This window comes from Odocoileus virginianus, chromosome 23 (assembly GCF_023699985.2).
Source record: "Odocoileus virginianus isolate 20LAN1187 ecotype Illinois chromosome 23, Ovbor_1.2, whole genome shotgun sequence".
Lineage (NCBI taxonomy): Eukaryota > Metazoa > Chordata > Mammalia > Artiodactyla > Cervidae > Odocoileus > Odocoileus virginianus.
Window position 1 is genome coordinate 32317456 of NC_069696.1, and position 13072 is coordinate 32330527.

At 41.2% G+C, this 13072-nt stretch overlaps 1 protein-coding gene and 1 non-coding gene across 2 annotated transcripts in view; one reads left to right on the forward strand and one right to left on the reverse strand.

Moving 5' to 3' along the window:
* The first annotated feature begins 1506 nt into the window (after window positions 1-1506).
* SMCO2 (single-pass membrane protein with coiled-coil domains 2) overlaps window positions 1507-13072 on the forward strand; it is a 35737-nt gene continuing 24171 nt past the window's right edge. The window contains exons 1-3 of the mRNA XM_070454180.1: window positions 1507-1700; window positions 6452-6589; window positions 9345-9459. Coding sequence (XP_070310281.1) covers window positions 6462-6589; window positions 9345-9459 — 243 coding nt within the window. The 5' untranslated portion in view covers window positions 1507-1700; window positions 6452-6461. The remainder of the gene's footprint in view (window positions 1701-6451; window positions 6590-9344; window positions 9460-13072) is intronic.
* Window positions 10856-10958, reverse strand: LOC139030764 (U6 spliceosomal RNA). The gene has a single exon (XR_011483165.1). It is a non-coding gene; the product is annotated as a U6 spliceosomal RNA (small nuclear RNA).

The window sequence follows — 13072 nt, forward strand, 5'->3', positions numbered from 1 at the left end:
TTGATTTCCGGTGTTATTGTTATTAAGGGCCTCCCAGGGGTCACTAGTGGTAAAGAACCTGCCTGCCAATACAGGAGACATATGAGATGCAGGTTTGATCCCTGGATTGGGAAGATCCCCTGGAGCAGGGCATGGCAACCCGCTCCGGTACTCTTGCCTGGGAAATCCCATGGGCAGAAGAGCCTGGCAGGTACAGTCCATGGGGTCACAAAGAACTGGACATGACTGAGTGACTTAGCCTGCCTGCATGCATTGCTGTTAAGTTGCGGTGGAACCACTCATAACAGTCTTCCAAAGAAACATGAAGTCACCTAGGACAACCAAAGCTAGGAGCCTAGTAGCTCCTAGCTCCTCATATCAAGCAGGAACCCAAGGCTGAAGCTGGGCCTCCCAGGCACTGTGAGAGATCGCAACGCGAAGTAGGCTGGGTTCCCAGGTAGGAAGGGAGCTTAGGGAAGTCCAGGAGGGACGTGAGACATCTTACATTAAGCTTCTAGCTGAGGAAACACTCAGAGTGCTGACAATACCTAAAATGTTGCCATAAAACCATGGCCACCGTATATGCATTCATCCCATTTTTTGACACAATTTCACTGAGTACCTATTATGTACCAGCCACCTTCTAGTGCTGGGAATGCAGCAGTCAACACACACAAACATCCTATCTTCAAGGAGCCCACATTCTAGTGGGAGTACTAGCAACTGTCCAGCCCAACCCCAAACTCCTTCCTCACATGATTGCCTCCATCTTCCCAGCAAACCAATTAGGCAGGTAGCCTCAGCCCCATTTTTCAGACAAAAGTTTAAATTTTGCTGCAAATCAAATAGCTAATAAATGGCAAGCCCAGATCTCCATCAACAATCTAATTCTAATGTTCTGTGTTTGGTCTTAATGCTGCTGAATAATTTTGGTAGGTAAAGGGGAAAGCCTTAAGAGTTGAGGGGATGAGGACCTATAAAGTCAGAATGTTACGTGCTGAATTCCCCAAGAATGATGGGAGAAGATGAGATGTGGGGGGAAATGTAAACTTGGCTTTGAATTCCTAGAGGAAGTGAAAGTGGGTTGTGGAAGGCAGTAAGAGGAAATGTGGACCTCAAAGGCAAATAGGTGACCGAGCCACAGAGTGGGAGCAGCCCTGGTTTGCAAGTTGATCAACTGCTTCCTCATTCCTGCTGAAGTGGGGAAGGAGTATGTGAAGTTCTGTTCTCCATCATAGAAGGTCTTGGATGCCTTGTTTAGGCAAGGAGATGAAAGGGCAGACGTGGGAGAAGCTGAGGTTGGTAGATCACCCCAGAGCCTCCTGTCAGACCCCAGTGGATGGATGGTCAGAGGGTTGAGGCCAGGGCAGGATTTCATTTCCAAAGAGTTGGCAAGAGAAGCAAGGAAGCTTGGAGACAGGTTGGAGACAGAGGTAAAAGAAAAGCAGGAGAGTACTATGTACCTGCAACCTGTGAGAGGGGGTTGAAGGGTCACATGTGCTGCATTCTAAGCGGAATGTCAAAGAGGGCAAGTCCAACTGCAAACTCACCTGCCTAGGCGTGCACCCTCATCAATGGCCTCCCCTCTGCCTTTGTTGCTGGGGAAAGGAGGACCCAGCATCACCAGAACTCTCCAGGGAAACTTGACTGTTTCTAGCCTATCCCACTGAACTTAGAGGTATCTGTGATCACCAGATTGGATGCAGCAAGGATATCACCAGGTATATACAATTTCACAGCCATACCTGCTCATTATAACCAAGCCAGGGCCAAGATGACACCAAATCCCTGATTCTTAGTATCATGCTATAAAATTTTTGAGATCCCAAATTGACCAGCTAGCAGGTAGGTGGTCTGGCCTGGAGAAAATGTCCAAAAAATGTAAATTATAGATTTCACCAGCTGTTTTTTGAAACAGTTGTTCTGTTCCTTCTGACTAACACTTCTCCAAATTTGTAACTTTAAAGGTTTTGATGAAGTATAGAGGGGGAAGGAGGAGGAATTCACTCAGTTGTACCCCAAATTCCTAGAGGCCCATAGTGTAAACATATAGGAATGAAGAGCCAAAGTGGAAGAGGGAATTTTCTAGCTGATGAGGCCTAGAGTGTAGGCACTTTCAAACTTTAACAGGGTTAGGAATCCCCTGGGATCTTGTGAAAATGCAGAAGCTGTTTCAGTGGGTCTAGGGTGGGATCTGAGATTCAAGCTCCCATTTGATACTGATTCTACTGATCTACAGACCATACTTTGAGTAGCAAGGATCCACACTACATAACTATTTATCAGATGCTTCAAAAGATGGTTTTATTTTGAGGTAAGAAGGCTGCTAACTGACCCATGAAAACATTGTTTTGCTGTTTAGTTGCTAAGTCGTGTTTGACTCTTTTGCAACCCCATGGACTGTAGCCCGCTAGACTCCTCTCTCCATGGGATTTTCCAGGTAAGGATACAGGAAAGGGTTACCATTTCCTTCTCCAGGGGATCCAGAGACACAGGGATTGAACCCTGTCTCTTGCATTGCAGGTGAATTCTTTAGCATGAAAACAGAGTGGGCATCAAATTTACATTTAATAATAGGATGATGGCAAAACTTGTAGCCAGAATTTACAGATTAAAATCCTGTTTCTACCATTTTCCAGAAATAAAATTTTGGATAGATCATGGATCATTTCTGTCAGTTTCTACTTCTAAAAAAGTAATAAAATCTGCCTTGGTTGACTGACTACATAGGTAGAGATGAGGATTAAAGAAGTAACTTAGTGAAAGTGCCTTATAAACTGAAGGTGCTGCATGTGTGTAAGCATATTATTGTTGTTATAATTATTGTAATATTTGAGGCCAAAAATACCTTACAATAGCTCCCATTTTTAATTACAAATAGATAGAAACCATCGCCAAGTATTTGCATCTATCTGACACTGTGTTAAGCCCCATTGTACAGATGAGGAAAGTAAGACCTAGAACCTTAAGATTATGCCCAGCTACTATGTATTGATGTTGTGATATGAACTTAGCCTGACTCTCTAAAATCCAAAATCTTTTCTTTTCGTTTACTTGATTGATTGATTTTAATTTTGGCTGTGCTGAGTCTGTTGCTGCACACAGGCTTTCTCTAGTTGTGGCAAGCAGGGTCTACTCTCTAGTTGCAGTGTGTGGGCTTCTCATTGCAGTGACTTCACTTGTGGCGGAGCATGGCCTCAAGAACACAAGCTCAGCAGTCATGGTTCATGGGCTTAGTTGCTCTGAGGCACGTGGAATCTTCCTGGGCCAGTGATCAGACCTGTCCCCTGCATTGGCGGGTGGATTCTTAACCACTGGTCACCAGGGAAGTCATGAAGTTGTTATTTACTGCAATCGGTTGATTCATTGTAGGAAACAGCCACTATCATAGAAAAAGATGGTCTAGAACAGGGATTGGCAATTTTTTTTTCCACAAAGGGCCAGAAAGTGAATATTTTAAGCTCTACATGCCAAATTTAGGTTCCTCTTGCAACCATTCCACTCTGTCATAGCAGCACCAAAGCACTCACAGACAATACATGAAGGAATGGGTGTGGCTGTGTTAAAAAAAAAAAATTGTTATTTACAGAAACAGGAAGCAGGATGGATTTGGCCTGCAAATGATAGTTTGTGGATCCCTGGTCCAGAAAATTCTGAGTTGTCCAATATGGTAGCCCCTTGCTCCGTATGACTATTTAAATTGAAGTGTGTTTGAATTAAATAAAAAATTCTTTCCTCGGTTGCATTAGCCACACCTCAATTGCTCATAGGTAGACAAAGGTAGCTGGTACTATTGAACTGAACAGTGTAAAGAACATTTCCACCATCACAGAAAGTTTTATTGGAGAGCTTGGTCTAGATTATCTTCGGTGTGGGGGAGAAATCCCTTACGAGTAGCTGTGAGGACATGGACGTTCTGGGTCCTGGCTTTGCTATGTGATTCTAAATACATTACACCATCTCCCAGAGTCACAGAAAGTAGGGCTAATCCCTTTGAATCCTCCCGCCAATGCAGGAGCTGAAGGAGACATGAGTTTGATTCCTGGGTTTTGAAAGATCCCCTGAAGGAAGAAATGGCAACCCACTCCAGAATTCTTGCCTGGGAAATCCCACAGACAGAGGTGCTCAGTGGGCTACAGTCCATGGGGTCGCAAAAGAGTTGGACACAACTTAGTGACCAAACAACAATGAAACCTTCTTCACTGTGCTGTTGTGGGAACTGGATAAGAAGGGCTTCCCTGGAGGCTCAGACGGTAAAGAATCCACCTGCAATGCAGGAGACCCAGGTTCGATCCCTGGGTCGGAAAGATCTCTTGGAGAAAGGAATGGCTACCCACTCCAGAATTCTTGCCTGGAGAATCCCATGAACAGAGGAGGCTGGTGAGCTACAGTCCATGGGATGACAAAGGGTCGAACACAACTAAGTGACTAAGCATGCACACAGATAAAGAAATGTGTGAGAGGTACTTCGTGATCTATTAGGAGCTGCACAAACATAAGCCATCATTAGGACTCTGTTGTTTGAAATGTGAGAAAATGTTTGGGGGCAGAATTTGTGAAGCTACTTGATTTGAGAGGAAGAGATTTTCCTTTAAATCAACCAAATGGAAGCCATTAGGATGCCAAAGAGTTACCAAAATAGGGAAATCTTATTATTTGTAGCATATTCTAATTTTTGGACTGGAAAGAGACACAAAACTCAACAGAACTCAGTGATCACTCATCTTATAGAGTTTGGAATTGCCTTGGTAATGCTTACTATCTTGAGGACACAGACAAACTGTCCAGATGGAAGCTATACGAGATTCGGCAGATCACAGTGTCCTTCCTGAAAGAGATCAAAGATTTATTCTTTTTTGTCACACTCTAGGTTCTGGCATCTTCCTGTAGCTTCTCCTTCACAGGAGTCCCCTTTGCCTGACATCCACGGTGGGTCCCCACATAGGTCAAAGATGAAGCTCAGGACTTCCCTGGTGGTCCAGTAGTTAATAATTTGCCTGCCAATGCAGGGAACATGGGCTTGATCCCTGGTCCAGGAAGATACCACATGCTGCGGAGCAACTAAGGCCATGCACCACAACTACTGGGGCCTATGTGCCTAGAGCCTTTGCTCTGCAACGAGAGAAACCACGGCAATGAGAAGCCCACACACCGCAAAGAAGAGCAGCAACTAAAGAAAACCTGTGCGCGTCAATGAAGACTCAGGATAACAAACTTTTTTAAAAAAAGATAAAGCTCAGTTTTGCCACAGACTGATTGGCCAGCCCTTGGTTGCCCAGATGATTCCAGTATCTCTGTGGTTCCCCGTGCCTCTCCCTCCATCTGTTCCTAATCATAGCCATAAATCACTCTTCTAGGAAGATGCTTGCCAATCACTTCCTGTTTTGTCAGTCTACAGTCCCCCCTGTCCCTTAGGAATTCTGTCTCTCAAGGTCCTGAGGTCCAGACCACCCTCTGTGACAATTTACTACGGTCACCCATTTGAGTGCCCAGAGGAGAAGATTTCTTGCTGTTTAAGGCTGGGTACAGTCCTCTGATCTCTGCTTATTCTGGTGGCTCAGATGGTAAAGAATATGCCTGCAATGCAGGAGACCCAGGTTTGATCCCTGGGCTGGGAAGAAGAGAATGGCAGAAGAAAAGAGAATGGCAACCCAACCCCACTCCAGAATTCTTGCCTGGAGAATCACCATGAACAGAGGAGGCTGGTGGGCTGAAGTCCATGGGGTCAGAAGAGTCAGATACGACTGAAGGACTAACACACAACCCTCTGATCTCTGCTCATTACTACCAGTTACATTTCACTTAAATACTTTCCTATGGCTTTTCATTTGAGCTTTCCAGAATCTGTCTCACCCTTTCTACCTTCTTTCCTATTTCCTTTCACTATGATTTTTCTCACTACTTACATACTGTTAACAATTCAGTTCTTTGCTGAAGGCAAAGGCAGGAAGTTTCTTGTTCTCATACACAGCTACTGGACTTTTACTGTATAGTGGTTGAAACTTTAAGAAAGAAATTTGGGAATATTTTTCTAAATCCTTAAAAAATCAGTATATCATATTACCAGGAGTTCCACTTCTAAGTATTCTAAGTAAGTAATAGAGATGCACTGAAAATTCCCAAACAGGGATATTCATTACTATATTGATTGTGTGTTATTCGCTCAGTCATGTCCGACTCTTTGCAACCCCATGAACTGGAGCCTGCCAGGCTCCTCTGTCCATGGAATTTCCCAGGCAAAAATACTGGAGTAGATTGCCATTTCCTTCTCCAGGGGATCTGTCCAACCCAGGGATTGAACCTGGGTCTCCTGCATTACAGGTAGATGCTTTACTGTCTGAGCCACGAGAGAAGCCCATTATATTGTTTATAGTAGTGAAAAATGGGAAAGAACTTACTTGTCCACAATACGAAAAGAGTAAAACAAGCATCAGCTTTACAAATACAAAGAAATACACTATCGTCCCTGCAGCGCTGAAGAGATGGCTCTCATGAAGCTAAGTGATGAGATGCCTCTGCAGATGAAGCCAGTTGGGAAGGAGCGAGAGTTGACAGAGAAAAACAATGGCTTTCTTCAAAATATCAATGTGACTGAAGGCACAACTCAGAAGTAAGTCAGGGCTGAGCTCCCAGGGGTCCTTTGTGCGGTCTTGTCTGGAGACTTCCTCAGGCTGGTAGGGCCAAAGGATGAGATTTCCAAGTTCAGGGTTTGGGTTGACAACCTTCTCTACAATTCTTCTAGTTCTGGCCTAGTGAATATCTAGTGTGGTAGTTCCAATGAGACAGTAAAGGGACCTACGGTCAGAAACTAGGCAGATAGCTGTCAATAGGAATGGTCAAGATTCTAGTTTCCATCTGTGTAAAAACGTTGATGTATTGTACTTTCATTATCTTCACCTGCTAAAGACATTAACCATTTAAAATGGTTTCTAGAGTAGAGGAAGTACAAATATTCATATAAATACATATATGCATTTGTCAACATATGATAACATTCTATATTATAAAAATGGCTTACAACCTTTTTAAATCAAAAGAAATTTTTTAAAGGAAAAGATTTCTCAGAACCTCTCATATGTCAAAAAAGCTACTGCATCAAAGATGTTTTAAAATTCATTTATAACTTATTAATAACAGTAGCATATACATTTGGAAACATTCAGTGGTATTTTTTAAATCTATATAAATGTATGTTGATTCCAGGGCTACTTTCTCTGGAGGATGGGTAGAGAGGGCCCCCCACCCAAGGTTCAAGACCTATAGATAAGAAACTACCATCATAGGCCTTAATCACTTGTATATTATGATTCATTCAAAAGTATATGTGAGTATATGTGTGTGTGTGTACACATCTATACATATACATGCAGTCCAGTGAAATAACAATAGTCTAATAGATAATGGGCAAGGGATTATCAACACAATTACCACAACAAAGGAAATACAAATGAATTTTATACACACAGGCAAAGATGTTCAACCTCTCATAAAAAGAGATTAAAACTACCATGATAAACCAGTTTAAGTTTACCAGATTGATCAAGATCACTTTTCTAATACATAATTTTAGAAAAGAATGGGAAAACAGGAACACTCACCATTTTTTTTCTGGAATTTTAAATGGATTTAGCCTCCTTAAAGCATAATTTGGTACTCTATCAAAATTTTGGGCTTCCCAGGTGGCATAGTAGTAAAGAATCTACCTGCCAATGCAGGAGACACCAGAGATTCAGGTTTGATCCCTGGGTTGGGAAAATTCCCTAGAGGTGGAAATGGCAACCCACTCCCGTATTCTTGCCTAGAAATTTTCCTGGACAGAGGAACCTGGCAGACTATAGTCCATGAGGCAGTAAAGAGTCAGACATGACGGAGCTACTGAGCACACACAAACACATTTTTAAAGTATGTGTGTCTATTAAGCCAGCAATCCTAGTGTAGAGTTTATTCAATAGATATTCTTGCACGTTTACACATAGATGTGTAGGGATATTCCTTGCAGCATTGTTTGTAGTGGTAATTGATTAGAAATAATGCATATAAACATTAATAGAGAGCTGATTAGCAAATTATGATATAGCCTCAGGAGGGAATACCATATAACGATGTTTAAAATGAGGCAGCTCTATAAGTACTAATATGAAATGCACTCCAAAAGAAGTCATTAAAACAGAAATATAAAGTACAGCATATGTGTATCAGTCACTCAGTCATGTCCAACTCTTTGCCACTCCATGGACTGTAGCGCTCCAGGCTCCTCTGTCCATAGAATTCTCCAGGCAAGAATACTGGAGTGGGTGGCCATCTCCTTCTTCAGAGGATTTTTCTGACCCAGGGATTGAACCCTGGTCTCCTGCATTGCAGGTGGGTGCTTTACTGTCTGAACTTCTACGGAAGCCCTATAAAGTACAGTAAGTGTATGTAATATCCTCTAATTTGTATTTTTAAATGCATATATATATTTACATAAACATAGCTGCTTATTTATGCATAGAATCTCTGTGGAAGAATAAATAAACTAGTGAATGTTGGGAGGAGGACATCTCAGGGCCTAGACATCATGATGGTAGCACAGACTTACTCCTTTTCTATGAGCCATAGGACACTCTTCTTTGGAAGGGGGTGCCATGCTGCACGGCTTATGGGGTCTTAGTTCCCCAAGCAGGGTCAAACCCAGGCCTTCAGCAGTGAAATTGTGGAGTCCTAACTGATGAACTGGAGAAGGCAATGGCACCCCACTCCAGTGCTCTTGCCTGGAAAATCCCATGGACGGAGGAGCCTGGTAGGCTGCAGTCCATGGGGTTGCTAAGAGTCGGACATGACTGAGCGACTTCACTTTCAATTTTCACTTTTCACTTTCATGCACTGGAGAAGGAAATGGCAACCCACTCCAGTGTTCTTGCCTGGAGAATCCCAGGGACGGGGGAGCCTGCTGGGCTGCCGTCTATGGGGTCGCACAGAGTCGGACACAACTGAAGTGACTTAGCAGCAGCAACTGCTGAACTACCGGGGTTTTACCATATGATACTTTTTAACTCTACTTTTAAAAGAAGAATATTTATTATTTGTTTATTTTACACATACATTTGCACACACACAGTATGTTTGTGCAGTGGCTTCAGAATTCAGAATCTCACTGTTAAATCATTTATTAAGTCAGTCAACAAATATTTATCCAGCCTCTCTATTTCTATCTCGAGTAATGCACTGCACTAGACATTATTCACACAGGATAAAATCAGTACAAGAGTAGAAGGTGCTTTTAGGGGCCAGAAAGATCCAGGTGTTCTTCCTCTAGAAATGTCTGAGGCAGGCTTAAACTGTAGACTGAAGCCATAATAACAACCTCTCCATCATGTGACTTACAGTTTGCTAAGGGAATTTACCAGAATGGACCACAACTTGGACAGAACAGATGATGAAGACATTTTCTATGAAAACTGTCAAACTGAATTCCTTCAAGATTTGGAGACTAAAAAATGGGTAAGGGACAGACTTAAACATCATTATCTTTGGTGTGGGGGAGAAGTCCCTTACTAGTAGCTGTGAGGACATGGATGTTTGCCTTTTTGTGTTTCTTTTTCTCGGGGATGGTTTGGATCACAGACTCCTATACAATGTCATGAACCCCCGTCCATAATTATTCAGGTACTCTTGTCCATCAGATTGAATCCCTTGAATGTATTTGTCACTTCCACAGTATAGTTGCAAGGGATTTGATTTAGGTCATTGTAAAGGATTTGATTTATCCAGATATGTGCCCAAAAGTGGGATTGCAGGCTTATATGGTAACTTCATTTTTAGTTTTTTAAGGAACATCCTTGGACTTTCCAGTTAGCTCAAACGATAAAAGAATCTGCCTGCATTGCAGGAGACCTGGGTTTGATCCCTGGGTCAGGAAGATCCCCTGGAAAAGGGCATGGCAACCCACTCCAGTATTCTTACCTGGAGAATTCCATGGACAGAGAGGAGCCTGGGAGGCTATGGTCCATGGGGTCTCAAACAATTTACAGTGCCAACAACACTGTAGGAGGGTTCCTTTTTCTCCACACCCTCTCCAGTGTTGGTTACTTGCAGACTTTTCAATGATGGACATTCTGATTGGTGTGAGGTGATACCACTTTTCTGTTTAATTATGTCCCATTTGTTTATTTTTGCTTTTATTTTATTTTTCACCTTAGGCAGATCGCAAAAAAATATTGCTGCAATTTATGTCAAAGTGTGTTCTGCCTATGTTCTCTTCTAACAATTTACCATGTTGAGTTTATTTTTGTATATGGCATAAGGAAATGTTCTAATATCATTGTTTTACATGTGGCTCTCCAGATTTCCCAGCACCACTTATTGAAGGGACTGTCTTTTCTCCATTGTATATTCTTCTCTTCTTTGTTAAAGACTAATTAGCCATAGATGTGTGGGTTTATTTCTGGGCTCTCTATTCTGTTCCATTGATCTATGTGCTAGTACCATGCTGTTTCAATTATTGTAGTCTTGTTGTGTAGTCTAAAGTCTGGAAGGGTGATACCTTCAGCTTTGTTCTTTTTCTCAGGGTTGTTCTGGTAATTTAGGGTCTTTTTTGTGGTTTCATATAAATTTTATGATTATTTGTTTTAGTTCTGTGAAAAATGTCATTGGTATTTTAATAGAGATTGCATTAAATCTATAGCCTGTTTTGAGTAGTATGATCATTTTAATAATATTAATTCTTCCAACCCAAGAGCGCAGAATATCATTTCATTTCTTGTATCATCTTCAATTTCCTTCATTAATTTTTTAATATTTTTCAGAGTATAAGTCTTTATTCTGTTTAGTTATTTATTCCTAGGTGTTTTATTCCTTTCGAAGCAATTTTAAATAAGTTATTTTTTTAACTTTCTCAAAAAATGTGGAACACTTCATGAATTTGTATGTCATCCTTGTTCAGGGGCATATTAATCTCTGTGTCATTCAAATATTAGTATATATACTGCTGAAATGAGCACTAATTAACTCTTAATTCAGTTTGAACCTCTCTCAGTCTTTGAAATTCAGTCATCTAGCTGACACGAATGGAGAAACTTGATGCTAGAGTTTGTCATGGAAAGAGTTTATGCTTTCATTTAGTTCAAAGAAATGCATGACTAAGATTCCTTTTATTATCGATGTGCAAATCTCCCCCATAGATTCCCCCAGGTTATTGGCTATAGAGGAAGGTGGTTTCCAATCTGTGGAGTGGGTATTTCCTATTCTCAGGCTTATTCAACCCTCAAAGGAAGTCCAGGATTAATCTTTTTGTCTACTTCTCTTTTGAATACATTTTGGGCTTGGGGATAGCCAGCCGACTCTACAATCCTTATAAGGAAGAGTCCTCAAAGAACATCCCAAGCTGGACTTTCAAGGACTCTGCAGTAAGGGGGAAAAAAAGAAACAAAAGAAATAGAAGTGGGACTTCCCTGGTGGTCCAGTGGCTAAGACTCTGAGCTCACAATGCAGGATGTTCGATCCCTGGTCAGGGAACTAGATCCAACATGCTACAACTAATAGTCCACATGCTGCAACTGAAAGATGCCTCACGCTACAATGACAGAAGATCCTGAGTACTGTAACTAAATCTGGTACAGCCAAATAAATAAATAAAAATAAATACAGAGAAAAAAGAAATAGAAGATGTGAAGGGATAGAGTTAGATGTGTGGAGTATAGATAATAATGAGACAGACAAAAAGTGGAAAGAGACAAATACCCATTACAAAAAATAAAAATAAATAATAATAATAGGAACTAAATTAGAAGAGAAGCTTTAAAGTGGGAAAGAAATAGGGAAAATGAGATGTGGGAGCCATGAACTTAGTGAATGCGTAAATTGAAGGTAAAACTCTATAAATACTGTTATCTGTTTCTTCGTGGGGTCCTTGTCACTGGACTCCAGGGAAATGTTCCTACCATTAGCCAGTGAACAATACTATCACTTGTTGGCCTAGGATAGAATAAGTCTAGTTAGATAATAAAATTATTCACTCTGTAAGATTTATCAAATAGTCTACACTGGCAGGGCATATGAAGGGTATAATGCCTTCATTATTATAGACTATTTCTTACAAACTTCAAGTCAGGGCATTAAGGTTTAAGAAAATATTTTTTAAAATTTATGATTGTATTTCTTTATGTTCATTTATTTATATGGAAAATCCTTTAATTACAGGATTAAATTAAATGCTTTAATTTAAAAATAAATCACATGCAGTCACATAATTAACAAATAATTATTAATAAATTTAGCTCTCTGCTGAAAAAAGGACAAGTAAATGATTTCTTAAGGAAGAAATCTTTTCCTTTTATTCTCCGAAAGCAAACCAGAAGGTCTCTACTTCGCATAATCTTACATTTGTCTTTTATAAGAGAAGGATTTAAAGGACAATTTCAGAAAATGGACAAAGAGTTAAGAGGAGCAAAAAAAGATCAATTGTTGGTTTAATTAACAAAATAGCCTTTTTAGCTAGACTGCCAAAACTGCCATGTCTAACCGTCAAAGCCCCCTAAAACACTTAGAAATGAAGATTTTGCTCTGGTTTCCCATTTTCAGTCCCTGGCACTGCTATCAGTTCAGTTCAGTTCAGTTGCTCAGTCGTGTCCAACTCTTTGCGACCCCATGAATCGCAGCACACCAGGCCTCCCTGTCCATCACCAACTCCTGGAGTTCACTCAGACTCATGTCCATCAAGTCGGTGATGCCATCCAACCATCTCATCCTCTGTCATCCCCTTCTCCTCCTGCCCTCAATCTTTCCCAACATCAGGGTCTTCTCCAATGAGTCAGCTCTTCGCATCAGGTAGCCAAAGTATTGAAGTTTCAGCTTCAACATCAGACCTACCAATGAACACCCAGGACTGATCTCCTTTAGGATGGACTGGTTGGATCTCCTTGCAGTCCAAGGGACTCTCAAGAGTCTTCTCCAACACCACAGTTCAAAAGCATCAATTCTTCAGTGCTCAGCTTTCTTTACAGTCCAACTCTCACATCCATACATGACCACTGGAAAAACCACAGCCTTGACTAGATGGACCTTTTTTGGCAAAGTAATGTCTCTGCTTTTCACTATGCTATCTAGGTTGGTCATA